The 24,470-nt window shown below is 46.2% G+C and overlaps 1 protein-coding gene across 1 annotated transcript; it reads right to left on the reverse strand.

Moving 5' to 3' along the window:
* Positions 1-101: 101 nt before the first annotated feature.
* Positions 102-20,760, reverse strand: LOC120063125 (ectonucleoside triphosphate diphosphohydrolase 2-like). Its single transcript, XM_039013303.1, has 9 exons — positions 20,586-20,760; positions 9,469-9,586; positions 8,677-8,827; positions 8,318-8,477; positions 7,924-8,151; positions 7,287-7,556; positions 5,085-5,204; positions 3,392-3,526; positions 102-941 (listed from the first exon to the last, which is right to left on the reverse strand). The coding sequence occupies exons 1-9, from the start codon at positions 20,700-20,702 to the stop codon at positions 735-737; spliced, it is 1,506 nt and encodes a 501-aa protein (XP_038869231.1). The 5' UTR covers positions 20,703-20,760; the 3' UTR covers positions 102-734.
* Positions 20,761-24,470: the final 3,710 nt, after the last annotated feature.

A 24,470-nucleotide genomic window follows, 5' to 3' on the forward strand; every position in this document is an offset into this window, starting at 1 on the left:
AAAAAACATTTTAATAAAGCAAAATAAAGCAATGTCATAACATTGATATGACCACCAAGACTACTAATTGAGGTCACATCAGCCAGAGAATACATAATAGGTTGTGGTTTTCATAGATTTTTATTATTTTGGTTCCCTTTTCTTTTTAGTCTTGCTTTGGTACGGTCTGTCAAAATGACAGATTATCAACAAGGAAAAAGCAATAAATGTAACTCATTTAAAATGTTATGACATGCTAGCAAAGAATGACACACACAAACAACAGAGTCCTGAGTTAACACAGTCTAACAACCGCACAAAAAAACAATTCATGAATTCAGATGGCTCACTTGCATTACAGCATTGTAATATACTCCGGTATATGTGAGGTTAAACGGAAATGCTTATATAGCACTTAAATTTTACCTCTCACATACCTGCATATAGGCTACTACAAATCTATCCTCAGTTTCCTTGATTATAAAACATGTACTCGAGATAGAATGGTTTGGAATTACAGTACATGACATTAAATCACTTAAACATTACCAAATGTCAAAAACTTGTACAAAATGTAGTATAAATGGTCAACAATACATCTGACTTCAAATGAAATATCTCTTTGTAAATTTGGATATACACTTTTCTCCTGTAGCCTCCTCTAACAAATGTGACATTGGAATGACAAACTCTAGGACTGATAAGTGCATGATTCTGATTGGGAAGAACAGTAACCAAATGGTGCTTTGAAGACCTTAGATGATGCCGTCACTGTCCTTCTTTTGGCAGGTCTTCAGTAGAAGAAATACAGACACAATGAGGATGAGGAAGACAAAGAGGAAGATGAGACCAGCCCAGGCCTCGGGGCGCAGAGCCTTCCTCAGTCCCATGCTCTCCCCTGGCAACAGACTGCTCAGACTCAGCATGTAACCCAGGGCCCAGCCAATAGAGGTGTCTCCTGCCTGCACAAAATAAGAAAAACAAATCATAACTGAACTCCAAATTCTATACAGTAGTCAAGGGGTACATTAAACATCTATATGGAACTAGCTTTTATTGCATTGAAATTAGTGATGCACCAATATGACATTTTTGACTGATACCGATATCCGATATTTAAAGATTTACCGGCCTTTTAAGCATTCTAGTACTGTTAAATTGTTAACACACACACATGGACGCAGCGGTCTAAGGCACTGCATCTCAGTGCAAGAGGCATCCCTACAGTCCCTGGTTCGAATCCAGGATGTATCACATCCGGCCGTGATTGGGAGAGCGTCGTCCGGGTTTGGCCAGGGTAGTCCGTCATTGTAAATAAGAATTTGTTCTTAACTGACTTGCCTAGTTAAATAAAGGTTACACACACACCACACAGACCAAAAAGTTATTTCGTTGCCATTTATGTATGTCCCCATTACCAGTGAAACATAATCAAAACCTATTTCTTTCACTTACTTGCTATGCTGTTTCGTTGTTCATTTGTTCAGTCGTTTCATTCTCAACCAGGATTTCTAAGGAACGCCGTTTGGGTCTTTGCGTGTCAAAAAATATACTATTTAACACTATTTGACGTGTCAAATAACACTATTTGATGTGTCAAATAACACTATTTGACGTGTCAAATCAGCTTGTTGACCAATCAGGACCTGAATATGACTGCACGTCACATAATACTTTAATGCGTTCATTAATTTTAAAAGTAGTTATTACACATTGATTACACTATCACTCGTATTTCATGTCACAACGATTCATCGATACGTATGCTATGATGCTGGTAAAGTTGTCTCGTGCACCTACAGTGTTGGTCATTAAAAAAAGCTAGCTAGCTCATGGATGCAAACAATGTTCTTCCCCCCAAAATAAAAGTATGCCATAATTCTACTATTTGTATTCATTTGCATCACTGTCAATGACACACTTTTATTTTGAAGGCAAACCGCAAATTCCACTATTGTCCCTAATCCTTATTGTGGCTAGCTTCACAACACAGCCCGGTCCGGTCGATCCTCACTAGCCAGATGAAGCTAACTGGCTGCTTATAACGTTAGCTTTGGGCAACAGAGTTAAGTAGCTGGCTAGCTATTTATCTTAATTAACTGAAGTTCAATTTTCGTACAAGTGGCAACCTAGATGATACTTACAAGGATTTCTAAATCATTGCTAAGAATAATGAAAATGACTGCAGTTTTTACTGGTCATTGTTTTCAGGCTGGTTGTATTGGTGCTAGCTAGGTACCAAGCTAAAGCTAGATACCCCAGAAGTTGCGGTCGAACAAATTATGTTTAATTACTAACGCGGTATTGTAAACACATCGTTCGTGGCCAGTGCTTGCTGACTTTTTGGTACAGCTTTGACAGTGCTACTGTATCTTTTTTGATATGCACATGTAACGGATGTGAAATGGCTAGCTAGTTAGCGGTGGTGCGCGCTAGCAGCCTTTCAGTCGGTTACGTCACTTGCTCTGAAACCTAGAAGTAATGGTTCCCCTTGCTCTGCAAGTTATACTGTTACACACAGACCCAAACGCATGCCATAGTATTGTAACGACCCTGGGTTTATAATCGCGGAAATAGACTCTACCGTTCGAGCAAGCTTTTGCGGCACAGTCGATAGTGCGCCGGACCTCGGGCTAGAAGGTCGAGGGTTCGAGACCTGCTCCCTGCCGTTTCATTACACTGGTGTCAGAAGTGCTCGGACCTTGCATCCACGACAGTGCGTGTGCTTGGCCGGTGAGCGCGTTCCTGTAAGACGTAGAGTCGCAAGCTAGCGCGAGGACGAGCTCTTTGAAAGGAGGGAGTAGTATAACGACCCTGGGTTTATAAGCGCGGAAATCGACTCTGGCGCACGAGCATGCTTTTGCGGTACAGTCGATAGCGCGACGGACCTCGGGCTAGAAGGTCGAGGGTTCGAGACCTGCTCCCTGCCTGTTTCATTACAGTATGTACTCTATTACTGGGCAACATCGGAAAAATAGCGCACGTGTTAACCGGTGCTCGACCAGTCGGTGAAAGCCAACATCACCCACGACAGAGAACTGTTGATTGTCAAGGGCAATTAATGGATTTCGCCTTTGAGTTGTCTCGCTGAAATTGTGTTACTCTTTCAAATGACTGCTTGACTTGTTGACTGCTCGATCCACACAGCAGACATTGTGGGCTAGGTTGGAATGCTGTGTTGCAGTATAGCGCAACATTTTACGTGGCGTCATTAGTCATTTACCTTCGTTATATAAGTATGCACGTCAGCTTTGACATAGGTTTTGCACATCTGGCGTTAAACTAGACATCTGCCGATACCGATGTTGGCATTTTTAGCTAATATCGGCCGATTGCGATATGTTCACCGATATATCGTGCATCCCTAATTGAAATAGAGTCAAACATTCATAAGGTTTACTTTGCTGCTCACCTTTCTCTGAAAAGAGATCCGAGGGAAGGAGAGCTCATCAAAGCCATAGCCTTGGAGCATGAGGACCTGGATAAAGACAGAGGCTGCACAGTAATCCTGTAGACGACCCTTCTGGTCTGGGGCCTTCTCTAGCATCTGTTTATGTGGAGGGGCGTTAGAAAAAGATGACAATGTTAATTTCATAGAATTCTTAGTATTCCTCTCTTCACTTGCTGGTGAGAGGAGCAATAAGAGGATGGGATCTTTGTAAAGGCTGTAATGGAATCTATGGAACGGAGTTAAACACTTTGTTTCCATTGATTCCATTCCAGACAACAAATTAAATTAAATGTACAGTATTATATATGCCATGATTGCATGGAACTCCCATCTCATATAGTGTAAATGAACAGCAAACCTGGTTTAAAAAAACAAATAAACACCTCACAGCTCTCCCCAATATTTTTTATTTAACCTTTATTTAACTAGGCAAGTCAGTTAAGAACAAGTTCTTATTTACAATGACGGCCTAGGAACAGTGAGCTAACTGCCTTGTTCAGGGGCAGAACAACATATTTTTATCTTGTCAGCGCGGGGATTCGCTCTAGCAACCTTTCGGTGACTGGCCCAATGCTCTAACCACTAGGCTACCTGCCACCCCCAACGTAACTGATGGATACACACACACACATTCTTAGTTGTATTGTTTCTTTAAAATAAAATCATTTGTCTAAAGTTGTAGTTCATATATATATATATTTTAAATGTAACCTTTATTTAACTAGGCAAGTCAGTTTAGAACAATTTCTTATAGACAATGACGGCCTACACCGGGCTAAACCCGGACGACACTGGGCCAATTGTGCGCCGCCCTATGGCACCCCCAATCACGGCCGGTTGTGATACAGCCTGGATTCCAACCAGGGTGTCTGTAGTGACGCCTCTACTACTGAGATGCAGTGCCTTAAACCGCTGTGCCACTCGGGAGCCATAAAATCAAATGGCTCCCGATAAATAATAATACAAAATTCCAGCCATTACAATAGCTCCTCCCACCTGCCTCCCTTGATACACACATCAACAGGACATTTTCATAAGTGCTCAGAAAACATCCAAAATGCCGGTAATGGAATTAAATTCCCTGACTATTAGATCTCCTTTCACTAGTTGATAATCCTGTGCAGTGCCTGCTACCCTCCAGGTAACATAATTAAGGCTCACTCACAGCCTAAGTAGATATTTTCTTCCCAGCATTCAACATTTGGGAGAACGTCCACCCTCTTATGCTATTTGACTCAGTTGCTGTAATACGAGATTCACTGTACACGCTTAGAAAAAAAGGGCTCCAAAAGGGTTCTTCGACTGTCCCCATAGGATAACACTTTTTGCTTCCATGTTGGACCCTTTTTGCTTCCAGGAAGAACCCTTTTTGTTTCCATGAAGAACCCTTTTGGATTCCATGTAAAACCCTCTGTGGAAAGGGTTCTACATGGAACACAAAAGGGTTCTACCTGGAACCAAAAGCATTTTATCTGGAACCAGGGTTCTTCAAAGGTTTCTCCTATGGGGACAGCCGAATAACCCTTTTAGGTTCTAGATAGCACCTTTTTTTCTAAGTGTTCTGAGAAAAAGAGAATGTGCTTTAGAGCAAGAAAACCATAAGAATAGTCTAAGAATAGCCTGAGTCAGTCAGCTGAGCCCAGCAGTACAGTACTTCCTGATAGCTCATGTTGCAGACAGTGTGGGTGGCTCCCTCCAGTAGAGTGGGGGATGTTACAGTGATGCCAGTGGTGCGCTGCAGGAAGACATGAGTGTAGAAGAAGGCAGAGAACGCCTGTGGAGAGGAAAATAAAACAGATTGCTCAGATTGCTCAACCCTTGACATCAGAGCAATACCCAGAGGATTAGCCTGTCTAATTAATCTCATGAGGCTGTGGGATTTGTCTGCATGCGATGGCATACAGTGACATAGCCTATGAATGAAAACATAAAACCCTATTCTGACCAAAAGTCAGCAAATAAATACTTGCATGAAAGGAAATCAATCCATCTTATTGTTAAATAGCTTGTACCAAAGTACATACAGTGTATTCGGAAAGTATTCAGACACATTTTCCACATTCTGTTACATTACAGCCTTATTCTAAAATGGATTTAATAACAATAATTCCTCATCAATATACACACAATACACCATAATGACAAAGCAAAAACAGGAGAAAAAAAATGGTGCAAATTTATTACAAATAAAAAACAGAAATTCCTTATTTACATAAGTATTCAGACCCTTTGCTATGAGACTCCAAATTGAGCACAGGTGCATCCTGATTCCATTGATCATCCTTGTGATGTCCTGTGTGGTAAATTCAAATGATTGGACATGATTTGGAGGCACACACCTGTCTATAGAACGTCCCACAGTTGACAGTGCATGTCAGGGCAAAAACCAAGCCATGAATTGTCCATAGAGCTCCAAGACAGGATTGTGTCAAGGCACAGATCTAGGGAAGGTTACCAAAAAAAATCTGCAGCATTGGAGGTCCTAAAAACACAGTGGCCTCCATCATTCTTAAATGGAAGAAGTTTGGAACCACCAGGAATCGGGGGAGAAGGGCCTTGGTCAGGGAGGTGACCAAGAACCCGATGGTCACTGTGACAGAGCTCCAGAGTTTCTCTGTGGAGATGGGAGAACCTTCCAGAAGGACAACCATCTCTGCAGCACTCCACCAATCAGGCTTTTATGGTTGAGTGGCCAGACGGAAGCCACTCCTTAGTAAAAGGCACATGACAACCCACTTGGAGTTTGCCAAAAGGCACCTAAAGGACTCTCAGACCATGAGAAACAAGATTCTCTGGTCTGATGAAACAAAGATTGAACACTTTGGCCTGAATGCCAAGTGTCACATCAGGAGGAAACCTGGCACCATCCTTACAGTGAAGCATGGTGGTGGCAGCATCATGCTGTGGGGATGTTTTTCAGAGGCAGGAACAGGGAGACCAGTCAGGATCGAGGGAAAGATGAACGGAGCAAAGTACAGAGAGATCCTGGATGAAAACCTACTCGAGAGCGCTCAGGACCTCAGACTGGGGTGAAGGTTCACCTTCCAACAGGACAGCGACCCTAAGCACACAGCCAAGACAAAGCAGGAGTGGATTTGGGACAAGTCTCTGACTGTCCTTCAGTGGCCCAGTCAGAGCCCGGACTTAAACCCGATTGAACATCTCTGGAGAGACCTGAAAATAGCTGTGCAGCAACGCTCCCCATCCAACCTGACAGAGCTTGAGAGGATCTGCAGAGAAGAATGGGAGAAACTCCCCAAATACAGGTGTGCCAAGCTTGTAGCGTCATACCCAAGAAGACTCGATGCTTTAATAGCTGCCAAAGGTGCTTCAACAAAGTACTGAGTAAAGGGTCTGAATACTTATATAAATGTGTAAACATTTATAAAAACCTGTTTTTGCTTTGTCATTATGTGTGTAGATTGATGAGGGAAAAAAATATTTAATCAATTTTAGAAATAGGCTGTAATGATTTATTTATATTTAATTAACTAAGCAAGTCAGTTAAGAACAAATTCTTATTTACAATGATGGCCTACCCCGGCCAAACCTGGGCCAATTGTGCGCCGCCCAATGGGACTCCCTGAGGGCGGCCAGATGTGATACAGCCTGGATTTGAAACAGGGACGGTATTGATGCCTCTTGCACTAAGAATCAGTGCCCTAGACTGCTGCGCCACTCGGGAGCCCCCCAAATGTAACAAAATGTGGAAAAAGTCAAGGGGTCTGAATACTTTCCGAATGCATTGTAACTAAATATTAGGATACTGTGTACATTTGAAAGAACATGGGATCTATTCTGACAGTGAACCATATATTGATCCTAAAGTGCGTTCCATGCAGGGGATCCTCCTCACCATGAAGCTACCAGTGACGTTGGGCTGAAAGACTCCATCAAAGGAGCACTTGGAGAAAGAGCACCTGTCAAAGGAGAATATCTTGGACATGTTGCCCAGGCAGTGCTGGTAATGCCCAGTTCCAATCACCGTCAGGGGGTCCTGGGGGCTGTAGGGAGTGGGCATTTGGTCTGCCGTGCATGGGGAGTCAAACACCTTGTCCAACTTCATGGAGACATTGAAACCTGCTGGATAGCAGGGGTGTGATACATGGGGCCCAGCACCTTGAGTCTGAGAGACAGAGGAGACAAAAGACATACCTCTGTAGCCATATCCTCATGATAAATGGATATAAGTTGCAGTGGAGGCTGCTGAGGGGAGGACGGCTCATAATAATGACTGGAACGGCGCAAATGGAATGGTATCAAATACATTGAAACCATGTGTTTGAGGTATTTGATACCATTCCACTGATTCCGCTCTAGCCATTACAACGAGCCCGTTCACCCCAATTAAGGTACCACCAACCTCCTGTGATGTACAATATTTGAGCCTAACATTGATCTATGTTTTTACAATCATTATGCACTTTGGCTTGTGATGTACTCAATCATTCTGTGTTTGTAATGCTACTGTGTTTTAGGAGAACGTGTGTTACCTTAACCAAGTGAGCCAGCAGTCTGCGTAAGACCTGGTCCCTGCCGTAGCACAGGAAGCTCTGTGTGTATAGGTGGTAGTCTCTACCATAAAGATGCAGCTCCATGACGTTACTCTTGTCCTCCACCACGTCTGCGGTCTCAAAGGTAATCTGAGTGGAGGCGCCTCCAAAGTCCAGAGCACCCACTGTATCTCTGCCAGGACTAAGCCAATGCCCCACAAAGCCATACTAAGTGACAAAAGAAAGAATGAAAAGGAAATTAAATGACAGCCAGTTCGTCTTGAGAAACAATAAAAACAAACCAATGTTTCTTATTCATCTACATTGCCAACACTGCTTAACATTTATTCCTCAGTTGTCTTGAATGGCTCTGATGCGGACTCTGGAGCCTCACCTTGATAAAGTTCTCTAACAGGTAGTTTACAGTGACCCAGGCATATGCCCCCTCCTCCTGTCCACTCATGATGGTCGCCCCTCTGAAGTCGAAAGGATAAGTATGCAGCTTGCTGCCAACTTCCTTTAGTATCTTCTCTGACTCTATGGGGTTGGATATACTGTGGGAAAGAGAGAGGAAATAGACATTATTGTCTAGATCTGTTTCTATCAAAATGTTGTCATTATCCAACATACAGTAAGTATAAAGCCATTCATTAGTCATTCTAATGTGACAGCTCAAATAATCCATGAATGGAAGATGCTATTGCACTGTGTATCTGATCTGAAAGTACATTTAATGGTGTGTTGCCCACTCACTTCAGAAGCCTCATACCCGCTGTGGCTCCCAGATACAATGGGGTGAGGTGGTGTCTGGATTTGGGGATGTCTTTCAAAGCCTGATCCAGACAGGGTTCCAGACTGCGTCCTGCACCCCCTCGCTCACCTGCATAGCTGGATACCCCTCCTCCTGGGTAGGTATACAACAGAAAAGAATAGAGTAGAATACAATAGAAATCAGAAAATAAATACCACAAAGTGCACATGACTTCTGCCAATTTTGACTTGTGCCTGACCTTTTTTCTTTCATGTAAGAGAACATGTATCTGAATGGATGGAATACAATTTCACAAGTGTTTCTATGGTAACCTGCTCAACTGAAACCAAACTTTAGTATTAGAGGAAGAAATGTAGAGGGCAAACAGCGTACATGGCATAAAAACAGGAACCTGACCACTCAGTTAAACAGAATTATACAAAAATAATTACTGTGAAAAATCACTTCTGTAATATGAATGTCTCTGACCGGTCATTCCTCATTCCTTTGGAGAAAAATGTAAGTAGAAGTGAAAGTTTCCAGAACACTCCAACACTGGATGAGTGGCAGCCTTTCTGGCTCTGATAGACACTACTGAATTCGAAATCCAATACTAGCCCTTACCCTAAGCATTTCATGTAGATTTGGAATGGATAGGTGGTAATAGCTCCACTTTTCCCTGAAATAGGTGAGGTGGATATTGTGTGTGTCACATTAACATATGCAATCTCTTCAGTTTTAGTGGGTGTGTTAGGGGTTGATACCTAATAGTGTATTAGCAAAAGCACTCTTACCCTTGACATGGCACTCGCTGTGCTGAGTGACAATGCCAGTGCCATTTTGTTTATCAGCTGGCCACTTGTAGATGTACATAGCAGTGTGGGACGAGCCAGCATCCAGGACTACTCCATACTGAAACAGACAGAACGGTTGGAAAAGTCAGAGAAACAGGCTAAATGTAAATAAGCAATACACGTTTCAGAATTTACCTGGCAATACTACAGTACTTTTTACATTTATTGTACATCTTACACCTGTTGACATTTCAGTGCTTTTATTTTCAAAATGTGTGTTATTTCCCCTGCACAGTGAAAGGTTCCCACAGCAAAGTCAAAGTATCGCTGACCAACATCTGGTCCTTCAAAATGTGTTTCTCATTAATACAGTATGGCCACAAAAGGTCACCAAAGTAACCGATGAGGACAGAAAGAAAGAAAGGATAAAAGTAACCAAAAGAGACAATAGAAAATTTGCTGAATAAAAGAGGCATGCATATCTTTTATTCTCTCTACATCTTTCATTTTCGCCTTTTATTTTCTGGTCTTTTATCCCTTCCTTTTATGCTTCCCTTTGAAGTTGGGCTTGATTTCAAAAAGGTTTTCCAGTGAGTGCTCTGAGGTTGGGTTTATTAGGCAAGATACTGCATGTCAGGCAGAGCTGTATCTGAACAAGTGTGCAGTCCAGGTGCATTGCATTGCCAAATTGCAGAAATGCTGGTTTACTCATCTCCAAGTTTCAGTATTTGTCTGTCTCTGACATGTCTTCGTTAAATTGTTAAATTTAATCTAACTTTTTAACTCCACATTATGCACGTCCATAGTATAAATAATATTGCATTTGTGGTTTATTGTATTGCCTTTGTAATGGGGAATATATATAACCGGTTCGGGATGCTTTAGAGGGAAAGATCACATCAAGGGAAAGATTTAAAAAAAGATGCTTTAGAAAGCATTGTTTCTACAGATTCCAAGAATGAATCGTATTCTACTGAATGAAGCATAAAATACACTGAACAAAAAATATAAACACAACATGTAAAGGGTTGGTCCCATGTTTCATGAGCTGAAATAAAAGATCCCCGAAATGTTCCATAATGTCACGACTTCGACCGAGGCAGGCTCTCCTTCCCGTGCGGGTGGCGTTCGGCGGTCGTCGTCACCGGCCTATTAGCTGCCACTGATCTTTTTCTCCCCCTCCCTATGTGGTTATTGGGTTCACCTGTGGTGTATTAGGGTTAATTAGTTGGGCTTATTAGTCAGCCGGCCCGCACGTTTCTTTGTGCGGGATTGTTTGCTTGTAAGTAGTGGTGTTGATTGTGTGCTACGTGTTTTCTGGACTGTGTTCCTTTTCCCCATGTCTGGGGTTGGTTAGATAGTACACCCAGTGTGTTAATAGGGTGGACTAGATGGTCCGTGTTCATTAAAGAACATTTTGTATTTGGCACCTGCTGTTTCCTGCGTGTTGACTCCACACTCCGACACCCAGGCCTTACAGAATCCCGCACCTGAAATGGAGTCAGCAGGAGCAGCAGCCAACCCTCTCCCATCGATAGAGGAACGGGTGCTCCAGCATACCACTGTTCTCCACCGTATTGGAACAGCGATGGATTGGATGATGGAGCGAATGGATCGATGGGAGAGGAGTGGTTTCCTCTCTCCACCTTCGGCTCCTCCAGCCCAGGACTCTTCATTTCTCGGCTCCAGCGCTCTCCGTCTGACACTCCCGAGGGATTATGATGGATCGGCGGTGGGGTGCCAGGGGTTCCTACTCCAACTGGAACTGTACCTTGCCGCCGTAAGACCCACTCCCTCGGGAGCGGAGAGGGTGCGTGTCCTCGTCTCCTGCCTCACGGGTCGTGCTCTGGAGTGGGCCAACGCGGTCTGGAATGGCCCAGACTCGGCGAAGGAGCATTACCCAGAATTCACCCGCCGTTTTCGGGCCGTATTTGACCATCCTCCAGAGGGCCGAGCGGCGGGAGAACGACTGTTCCACCTTAGGCAGGAGAAGAGGAGCGCCCAGGATTACGCGCTGGAGTTCCGGACCCTGGCTGCAGGATCTGGGTGGAATGACAGGGCCCTTATTGATCGCTACCGGTGTAATCTCCGGGAGGACGTCCGCAGGGAGCTAGCATGTTGGGACACCGCTCTTTCTCTGGATGAGCTGATTGACATGTCCATCCGTCTGGACAATCTGCTGGCTGCCCGCGGGCGTTCTGAGAGGGTCCTGTACGTTCCACCACCCAGCCCCTCCGCTCCTATTCCAATGGAGTTGGGAGGGGCTGGGCCGAGGGATACCGGAGGAGGAGGCTCTCCCTGCACCAGCTGTGGTCGGAGAGGACACACGGCCGATCGGTGCTGGGGGGGTCCGTCTGGGAGTCGAGATGGCAGGCGGAACGCTTCTCGATCACCCCAGGTGAGTCAGCACCAAACTCACCCAGAACCCCCTGTTAGTCACATGTTTGTCTTGATTTTTTTTCTGAAATGTTTCCCCTCTTCCCAGCATAGGGCGCTAGTCGATTCAGGCGCAGCTGGGAACTTTATGGATCGCGGACTCGCTCTTAGGTTAAGGGTTCCGCTTGTGCCGATAGATTCTCCCTTTCCCGTGCACTCCCTAGATAGCCGGCCATTAGGGTCAGGGGTGGTCAGGGAGACCACTGTCCCCCTGGACATGGTGACGCAGGGGAATCATAAGGAGCGTATCAGCTTTTATATTATTGATTCGCCTGCGTTTCCAGTGGTGCTAGGGATTCCCTGGCTGGCCCGGCACAATCCTAAAATTTCGTGGAGACAGGGGGTTCTCCAGCGGTGGTCAAAGGAGTGTTCTGGAAGGTGTTTGGGAGTTTCCATCGGTGCCACGTCGGTGGAAAGTCCAGACCAGGGTTCCCCGGTGTGCATTCCCCCCGAGTATGCCGATTTGGCAATCGCTTTCAGTAAAAAGAAAGCGACTAAATTACCACCTCATCGACCGGGAAGGGATTGTGCGATAGATCGCCAGGTAGACGCTGCGCTTCCCAAGAGTCACGTGTACCCATTGTCCCAAGAGGAGACGGTGGCTATGGAGACATATGTCACTGAGTCTCTGGGACAGGGGTACATTCGGTCCTCCATCTCACCCGCCTCCTCGAGTTTCTTTTTTGTGAAGAAAAAGGAGGGAGGTTTGCGTCCGTGTATTGATTATAGAGGTCTAAATGCCATCACCGTAGGGTTTAGTTACCCACTACCTCTCATTGCTACGGCAATGGAATCATTTCACGGAGCGCAGTTCTTCACAAAATTGGATCTCAGGAGCGCGTATAGTCTGGTGCGTATTCGGAAAGGAGACGAGTGGAAAACCGCATTTAGTACCACATCGGGCCATTATGAGTACTGCGTCATGCCATATGGGTTAAAGAATGCTCCAGCCGTTTTCCAATCCTTTGTAGACGATATTCTCAGGGACCTGCACGGGCAGGGAGTGGTTGTTTATATCGATGACATTCTGATCTATTCAGCCACTCACGCCGCACATGTGTCTCTGGTGCGCAAGGTGCTTGGTAGACTGCTGGAGCATGACCTATATGTCAAGGCTGAGAAGTGTGTGTTCTCTAAACGAGCCGTCTCTTTTCTGGGTTATCGCATTTCCACCTCGGGCGTGGTGGTAGGGAGTGACCGCATTAAGGCCGTGCGTAATTGGCCGACTCCGACCACGGTAAAAGAGGTGCAGCGGTTTTTGGGTTTTGCCAACTACTACCGGAGGTTTATCCGGGGTTTTGGTCAGGTAGCAGCTCCCATTACCTCACTGCTGAAGGGGGGTCCGGTGCGGCTGCAGTGGTCAGCAAAAGCGGACGGAGCTTTCAACAGGTTGAAGGCGCTGTTCACGGATGCGCCCGTGTTGGCGCATCCGGATCCCTCTCTAGCATTCATAGTGGAGGTGGACGCGTCCGAGGCTGGGGTAGGTGCCGTGCTATCACAGCGCTCTGGTACGCCACCAAAACTCCACCCCTGTGCTTTCTTCTCGAAGAAGCTCAGTTCAGCGGAGCGTAACTATGATGTGGGGGACCGGGAGTTGTTAGCAGTGGTCAGTGCCCTGAAGGTGTGGAGACACTGGCTTGAGGGGGCTAAGCACCCTTTTCTCATCTGGACCGACCACCAGAATCTGGAGTATATTCGGGCAGCTAGGAGACTGAACCCACGTCAAGCAAGGTGGGCCATGTTCTTTACCCGATTTCAGTTTACGTTAACATATAGACCGGGCTCTCAGAACGTAAAGGCGGATGCACTGTCCCGTTTTTACGACTCGGACGATCGGCCCACCGAACCCACTCCCATCCTTCTCGCCTCAAGGCTGATAGCACCAGTGGTGTGGGAAGTGGACTCGGACATCGAGCGGGCGTTACGGGCGGAACCCGCTCCTCCTCAGTGTCCGGTGGGGCGGAAGTACGTGCCGCTTGGTGTTCGGGACAAATTGATTCGGTGGGCTCACGTTCTACCCTCCTCGGGTCACCCTGGGGTGAAGAGGACGGTGGGGAGTCTTCGGGGGAGGTATTGGTGGCCTACCTTGGCGAGAGACGTTAGGGTTTATGTTTCCTCCTGTTCGGTATGCGCCCAGAGTAAGGCTCCTAGGCACCTTCCTAGAGGGAAGTTACAACCCCTCCCCGTTCCACAACGGCCTTGGTCGCACCTGTCCGTAGATTTTCTGACCGATCTTCCACCGTCTCAGGGAAACACTACGGTACTGGTGATTGTGGATCGGTTCTCGAAGTCCTGTCGTCTCCTCCCGTTGCCCGGTATTCCTACAGCCCTACAGACTGCGGAGGCATTATTCACCCACGTCTTCCGGCACTACGGGGTGCCGGAGGACATCGTTTCTGATCGGGGCCCCCAATTCACGTCCCGAGTATGGAGGGCGTTCATGGAGCGTTTGGGGGTCTCGGTCAGCCTGACCTCCGGGTATCACCCTGAGAGTAATGGGCAGGTGGAGAGAGTGAACCAGGAGGTGGGTAGGTTTCTGCGGTCGTATTGCCAGGACCGGCCAGGGGAGTGGGCGAGATACATTCCCTGGGCTGAAATGGCCCAGAACTCACTACGCCACTCCTCTACTAACGTGCCCCCCTTTCAGTGTGTATTGGGGTACCAGCCGGTCCTGGCACCATGGCATCCGAGCCAGACCGAGGCTCCTGCGGTGGAGGAATGGGTGCAGCGTTCCAAGGAGACATGGAGGGCCGTCCAGGAATCTCTCCAACAAGCCAGTGGACGGCAGAAGAGGAGCGCTGACCGCCACCGCAGTGAGGCCCCCGTGTTTGTACCGGGGGACAGGGTCTGGCTCTCGACCCGAAACCTGCCCCTCCGCTTGCCCTGCCGGAAGCTGGGTCCGCAGTGTGTAGGGCCCTTCAAAGTCCTGAGGAGAATAAACGAGGTGTGTTATCGATTACAACTCCCTTCCTATTATCGTATTAACCCCTCGTTTCATGTGTCTCTCCTCAGGCCGGTGGTAGCTGGTCCCCTACAGCACGGTGAGGTGCCGGAGGTCCCTCCTCCCCCTCTGGACATCGGGGGGTCCCCGGCGTACACGATACGGGCCATTCTGGACTCGAGACGCCGGGTGAGGGGCCTTCAGTACCTCGTGGACTGGGAGGGGTACGGTCCGGAGGAGAGGTGCTGGGTACCGGTGGGGGACATTTTGGATCCGTCGATGCTGAGGGATTTCCATCGCCTCCATCCGGATCGCCCTGCACCTCGTCCTCCGGGTCGACCTCGAGGCCGGTGTCGGCGCGCTGCGGGAGCCGCGCGTCAGAGGGGGGTACTGTCACGACTTCGACCGAGGCAGGCTCTCCTTCCTGTGCGGGTGGCGTTCGGCGGTCGTCGTCACCGGCCTATTAGCTGCCACTGATCTTTTTCTCCCCCTCCCTATGTGGTTATTGGGTTCACCTGTGGTGTATTAGGGTTAATTAGTTGGGCTTATTAGTCAGCCGGCCCGCACGTTTCTTTGTGCGGGATTGTTTGCTTGTAAGTAGTGGTGTTGATTGTGTGCTACGTGTTTTCTGGACTGTGTTCCTTTTCCCCATGTCTGGGGTTGGTTAGATAGTACACCCAGTGTGTTAATAGGGTGGACTAGATGGTCCGTGTTCATTAAAGAACATTTTGTATTTGGCACCTGCTGTTTCCTGCGTGTTGACTCCACACTCCGACACCCAGGCCTTACACATAAGCACAAGAAGCTTATTTCTCTCAAATTTTGTGCACAAATCTGTTTACATCCCTGTTAGTGAGCATTTCTGCTGTGCCAAGATATGCCACACCTGTCAGGTGGTGTCACACCCTGGCCTTTGTTATATTGATTTTCTTTATTAGTTTAGTTAGGTCAGGGTGTGACATGGGGGATGTTTGTGTGTTTTGTCTAGTTTAGGGTGTGTGTATTGTTTAGGGGGTTTTGTAGTATGTATGGGGTTGTGTTCAGTGTAGGTGTTTAGGAAAGTCTATGGTTGCCTGGTTTGGTTCTCAATCAGAGACAGCTGTTTATTGTTGTCTCTGATTGGGAGCCATATTTAAGGCAGCCATAGGCTTTAGGTGTTTGTGGGTAATTGTCTATGTTGAACGTTAGTAGCTTGTGTGTGCACTTTCGTTTATAGCTTCACGGTCGTTTATTGTTTTGTTAGTTTTGTAAGAGTGTTTCGTGGTACGTCTTCGTCTAATAAAAGGAAGATGTATGTCTCTCACGCTGCGCCTTGGTCCGCTTATTATGAGGAGCGTGACAGAATTACCCACCAACCCAGGACCAAGCAGCGTGTGAAACAGCAACAGGACCCACCTACACAGGATTTATGGCAATGGGAGCAGGATCTGGGCTACACTACGTGGGAGGAGATCGACAGGTGGGCGATCGACCCAGGGCGAATGCCGGAGCCCGCCTGGGATTCTCTGGCGCAGTGCGAGGAGGGATACCGGCGAATGGAGGCAGCACGACGACGCGGTAGGAAGCCTGTGAGTCAGCCCAAAAAATTTCGTGGGGGGAGCTAAAAGGGAGTGTGGCGAAGTCAGGTAGGAGACCTGCGCCTACTCCCTGTACTTACCGTGGAGAGCGAGAGTACGGGCAGACACCGTGTTACGCAGTAGAGCGCATGGTGTCTCCTGTACGTGTGCATAGCCCGGTGCGGTACATACCAGCTCCTCGTATCGGCCGGGCTAGATTGAGTATTGAGCCAGGTGCCATGAAGCCGGCTCAACGCGTCTGGTCTCCAGTGCGTCTCCTCGGGCCGGCTTACATGGCACCAGCCTTACGCATGGTGTCCCCGGTTCGCCTACATAGCCCGGTGCGGGTTATTCCACCTCCCCGCACTGGTCGGGCGATGGGGAGCATACAACCAGGTAAGGTTGGGCAGGCTCAGTGCTCAAGGGAGCCAGTACGCCTGCACGGTCCGGTATTTCCGGCGCCACCTCCTCGTCCCAGCCCAGTACCACCAGTGCCTACACCACGCATCAGGCTTCCTGTGCGTCTCCAGAGCCCTGTTCCTCCTCCACGCACTAGCCCTGTGGTGCGTGTCGCCAGCCTATTACCACCAGTGCCTACACCACGCACCAAGCCTCCTGTGCGTCTCCAGAGTCCTGTGCATCCTGTTGCTGCTCCCCGCACTAGCCCTGAGATGCGTGTCCCCAGCCCGGTACCACCAGTTCCGGCACCACGCACTAGGCCTAATGTGCGTCTCCAGGGTCCAGTATGCCCTGTTCCTTCTCCCCGCACTAGACTTGAGGTGCGTGTCCTCAGCCCGGTACCTCCAGTTCCGGTACCACGCACCAGGCCTACTGTGCGCCTCAGCCGGCCAGAGTCTGCCGTCTGCCCAGTGCCGCCTGCATTGTCCGTCTGCCCAGAGCCGTCAGAGCTGCCCGTCTGTCCCGAGCCGTCTGAGCTGCCCGTCTGTCCCGAGCCGTCTGAGCTGCCCGTCTGTCCCGAGCCGTCTGAGCTGCCCGTCTGTCCCGAGCCGTCAGAGCTGCCCGTCTGTCCCGAGCCGTCAGAGCTGCCCGTCTGTCCCGAGCCGTCAGAGCTGCCCGTCTGTCCCGAGCCGTCAGAGCTGCCCGTCTGTCCCGAGCCGTCAGAGCTGCCCGTCTGTCCCGAGCCGCTAGAGCCGTCCGCCAGACAGGATCAGCCAGAGCCGTCCGCCAGACAGGATCAGCCAGAGCCGTCCGCCAGACAGGATCAGCCAGAGCCGTCCGCCAGACAGGATCAGCCAGAGCCGTCCGCCAGACAGGATCAGCCAGAGCCGTCCGCCAGACAGGATAGATAGTAGCTTGTGTGTGCACTTTCGTTTATAGCTTCACGGTCGTTTATTGTTTTGTTAGTTTTGTAAGAGTGTTTCGTGGTACGTCTTCGTCTAATAAAAGGAAGATGTATGTCTCTCACGCTGCGCCTTGGTCCGCTTATTATGACGAGCGTGACAGGTGGATTGATTATCAAGAAGCTGATTAAACAGCATGATCATTACACAGGTGTACCTTATGCTGGGAACTTTAAAATGCCACTCTAAAATGTGCAGTTTTGTTGTACAACACAATGCCACAGATGTCTTAAGTTGAGGGAGTGTGCAATAGGCATGCTGACTGCAGGAATATCCACCAGAGCATTTGCCAGATAGAGAAATTAACATTAAATTACCATAAGACGCCTCCAATGTTGTTTTAGAGTATTTGGCAGTACGTCCAACCGGCCTAACATCTGTAGACCACGTGTAACCACACCAGCCCAGGACCTCCACATCTGGCTTCTTCACCTGCGGGATCGTCAGACCAGCCACCCAGACAGCTGATGAAATTGTGGGTTTGCACAACCAAAGAATTTCTGCACAAACTGTCAAACCGTCTCAGGGAAGCTCATATGCGTGCTTGTCATCCTCACCATGGTCTATACCTGACTGCCGCTCGGCATCGTTACTGACTTCAGTGGGAAAATGCTCACCTTCGATGGCCACTGGTAAGATGGAGAAGTGTGCTCTTCACAAATCAATCCCGGTTTCAACTGTACCGGGCAGATGGCAGCGTGTATGGCAGCGTGTATGGCGTAGTGTGGGCAAGCGGTTTGCTGATGTCAATGTTGTGAACAGAGTGCCTCGTGGTGGTGGGGTTATGATATGGGCAGGCATAAGCTACGGACAACGAACAGAATTGCATTTCATCAATGGCATTTCAATGCACAGAGATACCGTGATGAGATCCTGAGGCCCATTGTCGTGCCATTCATCACCGCCATCATCTCATGTTTCAACATGATAATGCATGGCCCCATGTCGCAAGGATCTGTACACAATTCCTGGAAACTGAAAATGTTCCAGTTCTTCCATGGAATGCATACTCATGAGACATATCACCTATTGAGCATGTTTGAGTGTGTATGGTGTCTTGTTACATGAAGGGTGTTCCAGTTCTCGTGTACGATGTGTTCCAGTTCCCGCCAATATCCAGCAACTTCGCACAGCCATTGAAAAAGAATGGGACAACATTCCACAGGCCACAATGAACAGCCTGATCAACTCTATGCGAAGGAGATGTGTCGCGCTGCATGAGGCAAATGGTGGTTACACCAGATACTTACTGGTCCGTGATGCATATCTGTATTCCCAGTCATGTGAAATCCATAGATTAGGGCCTGTATATCAGTAAAATCTTTGAAATTGTTGCATGTTGCTTTTATATTTTTGTTCAGTATAAGTCTTCAATTGACAAACAATAGCTTGGATATGAATTGCAATTGTGATGCACTAATGCAGAACTCTGAACCCTGCGGCAATGCATATCATCACCACTTTAGTAGTTCCACCTGCTCCTTTGTGTTAAGAGGGAAAGCAACATTAAGCCCACATTCAAATCAAACAGTGGATTTAAAAAAACACCGATTACAATGTGAGGAATAGCAAGTTGGTGAATGGACCCCTGATAAAAACTTTGGAATAACAGTTGAGTTGTAGCTCTGGGTGGTTTCCCAGTGACCCCCAGAGTTGGGGAGTAACGGATTACATGTAATGTAATGGATTACAAAAAAAAGGTAACTGTAATCCGTTCCCAACAAACCAGGTGAAGCTGGTTAAGAGAATGCAAAGAGTGTGCAAAGCTGTCATCAAGGTAAAGGGTGGCTATTTTGAAGAATCTCACATTTAAAATATATTTTGATATGTTTATCACTTTTTTGGTTACTACATGTAACCTTTATTGAACTAGGGAAGTCAGTTAAGAACAAATTCTTATTTACAATGAAGGCCTACCGGGGAACAGTGGGGTTATTGCCTTGTTCAGGGGCAGAACGACAGATTTTTACCTTGTCAGCTCAGGGATTCGATCCAGCAACCTTTCAGTTACTGGCCCAATGCTCTAACCACTAGGCTACCTGCCACCCTAAACAATGATTCCATATGTGTTATTTCATAGTTTTGATGTCCTCACTATTATTCTACAATGTAGAAAATATAAAAAATTAAGAAAACCCTTGAATGAGTAGGTGCATCCAAACTTTTGACTGGTACTGTACATTTTTGTCTTCTTCTAATAGCTGTTAAGGGGAAATTGATCTTAAAGTAACTGAATGTAATCATATTACATTACTGAGTTTGGGTAATCTAAAAGTTACATTACTGATTACAATTTTGGACAGGTAACTAGTAACTGTAACTGATTACATTTAGAAAGTAACCTACCCAACCCTAGTGACCCCATAGTGCACAAACACCAAGAATATTGTTAACAAATGTTATTATAGTAGGCTAAATGCTATTATATCTTATGTTGTTAGCAAAAATATTCAAAATAGTCCCATGTTTTCCTAGCCTCTCTTATCGCATGCCTTCATAACATTATAACCAACATATTTTCAGCTTTTCAGTCCTGCAAGCAAGCTGTAGGGCTATAGCCTACATACAATATTATATTTGTAACAGCTTGGCACCAACTGGTGCATTAATTAAACAACCTGTGTAGTGATCAGTCCCTGCAATGATTAAGTAAGATTATATAATACTGTTATCACATCAGACCTAACGTTATTTTCTCAAATTTGATCTAGACTATGTCGTGAAATTATTGGCTAAACCACTCATCGACAGGTGTATGCAAATACGGTAAGTACTTTCATTTTCTCACCCGTAAACATGAGAAAAGGTAACGAACGTTATTACCATGAATTGTGGAGGTTCCCTCACGTCGTCAATCGGGATGACGACCAGTAGAATCCCTGCTATTCCCAGTAGCAGGAACACGGCCGGGGCTATGACTTGACGGTACTGGGTACTCATGAGGCTTCCCTGTCGCTTCTGTCACAGAGACCGACAAACGAGCCAGTTGCTGGTGCCACAGCCCGTGCCAGGAAAAATAAGAATAACAGCGAACCCATGCATGAGGAAAGCGTAATACTTCTGTGGGAGAGTGCAGATGTGGGTTTGGCCAGATCCATTGTCCTATCAACACATGCCCTGATAATAATTTGATATTTTTTCATGATGGACCCACAGTGGTGGTAAACACACCAGTGATAAAACCTGAATTTACTCTGGAGAAGAGATTATTTGATTGAATGACAGTGTTGAGTAGGATGAAAGTCTTAAAGGGGACCAAATACAATTGTGTTTTGGATACTCACTCAGAGGGTAAGTAATAGGTATCCAATGAGAATGCAAATTAGAACAGGTTATAAAAGGGCATGTCTAGCTCAGCAGCTAGTTTAAGGTGTACAGTAACCACCAACAAACTACAACTCTACAGTTGGAAATACAGTGAAATGCCAAACAAGGACTACTAGGCCTACGGTTTTCACAGTGAGTTGATGACATCATGTTGGTATTCACATTAGTCACATGTAACCTTTGTTCAGCTGAAGTGATAACATCAGAACCATGTCATAAAGGCCAGAAGAATGCTTTCTTTTTACCCATAAATGTTCTTTCAGTGGTTGGAAAACTCTTCTTTTTTTTGCCATTCACACCCCATTACTGTTTGCTCTCTAAGAGGCATTCAGGGTAATATTAAATGCAGATTGTCAGTCACATCTGAAATGATGGTGTAATGGTGCCCTGCAGTTGGTCTGAAGCTACAGATGTCTCTGCTGGTCATGATCGCCGTAGAGTGAGAGTGAAGTCTGGAAGAACACACACAGAACAACACTGTGCCGCCATTTGATATTTTGATCATATTAGCCTACAGCAGGTCCACAAACATTTAATAGAAACATGTTTCCTGTTAAAATACCATTAGGAAGAAGACTATAAGTCACCCTCTTGTGGCACAATGTTGTCATCACAACTTCTTTGACGAATCAGGTAAAATTGTGATGAATAAGAATATCAAGCTAATTGACAGATTTTGATCGATGATGCAAAACTTCAACTCTTGATTGGTGAAAATGTTCTCTCTGTACTTGATATCTCTATTGGTCAGATTTTGCTGCCCTGAAAGATTGGAATAATTCCATATCAAGATCAATATAAATGCTAGACTTTTGAAAAAGTTATATGTTATATGAAAAAGTTTGTCATATGTACTATATTACTGTCTCTTTATTTACCTCCATTTGAAATGTTTCTCTAATTTGAACCAGTGGAGGGTGCTACTCTCTCACAATTCTATGTGAGGCAACCTACAGACATACCCTGGTCTATGCTTTGAGAAAATTACCCAACTCTGGTTAATTCAACCACAACTGAACCAGCAGTAACCTACATTCCATGTCTATCTTCTTCATTGGTGTCCATGCTTCTTTCAACAGCAAAGACCGTGAGACTAACCATCCATCAATATAGCATGGCGACCTGGGTTAAAGGCAGCTGTCAGATCGATACAAATTAGGCCTATGATTCTGCTCATCTGCCTGCAGATGTCAAATGATTCATTTTCAAAGGAGATTGATTTTCAAGAGAGAAATAGAATGTCACACCTCCCAGGGAGTCAGTGACCTCAGGTTGTGTGTTTGCTGAGGTTTCATTTTGATGAAGAGGAGCTGTGCTTTCTAGTCTGTCTTCAAAGGCTGAATGAATGTGTGGTTAGATTGGCATAGGTAATCTATAACGTCATTTAAAACCAGTTTGAAAGTATATACAGTATGCTGTTTGATGTGTCCCAGAATGTCCAGTAGTACAACAGAATTTATCCAAGCCTCCCCAATGCTTGCTCTCCAGTGTGGCCAAGACCGTGTGTGGTGTGGCGTTCATGCCGAACTGTAGATGACACTGGAGCTGGTAACATGTACTGGAGTTGGGCGAGGGGTGAGACGCACGGGTGTTTGATTGCCTGAACAGAGCAGAGGGGAAAACATAATATAAATGGCGTAGAGGTGAAGAGGTTAGGAACATAATTCTGAAATGCACAGATAAATCAGCAGTGTCCAACCAGTCAGGCAAGGCCACTCCTCTCTCCTGCAGGGCCAGCTCTGGTCCAACCAAAAACAACCTGATGTTTCCTCTCTAAGAACAACACTGTCACTGTTCCATCCCCCTGGCCTGGTACCGGGTCCCTGAGGACTTACATAGCCTGCTGCTGCACATTGGAAGGCCAGGGCACCGGGAGGGCATTCACACCTTGTAAAACTTAACAACTTGTGCATTTGTCAGTCCTAGTCCTCTATTGCCCCTGTGACTAAGGCAAGCCTTTGAAGTGACTTTCTCCATGGAGCAGGGTGATGGAGAATGATGATCCCTTATGTATGTGAATAATGCAACGTTGCCGACATGCATACAGCATATCGGCAAGTGACACAGGCAGACAAGATATACTATAGAAGAACATGTTTTTCGGGCCACTTGAAAAGTCATACGAAGAGACGGAAATTAATCAACAAAGTGTAAGAAATCATGTCTATACTGTACAGTTTGCCAAGTCGAATACATTTAAGTAAAACACAAATAGACAGAGGTAGTTTCATCAACGATAACAACTACGTTATGTCATTACGCTGACACTTTTATGAATAGTCCCTTATAAGTGATGCGTACTGTAAGACAGGGAGCAGAACTAATGGAGCTATTGCATACCACACTTGTCAAGCTATGGAATCTTTGGGACTTCTAGAGGGTTCATCACTAAAGTCCACTAATCCATCTATTGCATGCTGGAATTTTTTGTGAAAAAGTCTTTCTATGTAAGGAACGTTCACGGTTTCCATGTAGGACATGTCAGTTGTGGCTTGCATGGATTGCTTCACTTTTGTTCTGAAATTCTTTCCCTTTTAACTGTACATGCAGCCTGGTCTCATAGACTAGACTTAACATAGTAAATGTAAAGCACATTTAAATTAGTATGATATGTTACGTTTGGTATTGTTACGTAAGACAGAAGGTTACTTGACGCAAAAACGAAAAGAGGGTGGATGGGTGGCGTGTAACACGAATGTCTAGCAACCCTTAGATGGCACGTTTGAATCTCATCACGAACAACTTTAGCATTTTAGCAACTTTTCAACTATGTACTACTTTTTAGATACTTTGCAACGACTAAGCATGTTAGCTAACCCTTCCGTAACCTTAACCCTTTAACCTAACTCCTAACCTTAACCAGCTAGCTAACGTTAGCATTAGCCACCTAGCCACTTAGGGAAAGTGGGGGATACCTAGTCAGTTGTACAACTGAATGCAGAGACACATTTCAGTTGAAGGCATTCAACTGAAATGCAGAACCCCTCTGAATCAGAGAGGGTGCAGAGGGCTGCCTTAATCAGTGGGTTAACTGCCTTGCTCAGGGGCAGAATGACAGATTTTCACCTTGTCAGCTTGGGGATTCAATCCAGAAACCTTTCGGCTACTGGCCCAATGCTCTAACCACTAGGCTACCTGCGTTAGCAACAACAAATTGGAATTCGTAACATATCATACATTTAGCAAATTCCTAACATATTGTACGTTTTTCAAATTCGTAACATACTGTATCATACGAATTGTAATTCGTAACATATCATACGAAATGGATAATAAGATATCCACAAATGAATACATACCATTCAGGAAAATAACACAGGAGGCTGCTGACGGAAGGACAGCTCATAATAATAGCTGGAACGCAGCGAATGGAATGGCATC

Source organism: Salvelinus namaycush, chromosome 18, assembly GCF_016432855.1.
Source record: "Salvelinus namaycush isolate Seneca chromosome 18, SaNama_1.0, whole genome shotgun sequence".
NCBI classification, from domain to species: domain Eukaryota; kingdom Metazoa; phylum Chordata; class Actinopteri; order Salmoniformes; family Salmonidae; genus Salvelinus; species Salvelinus namaycush.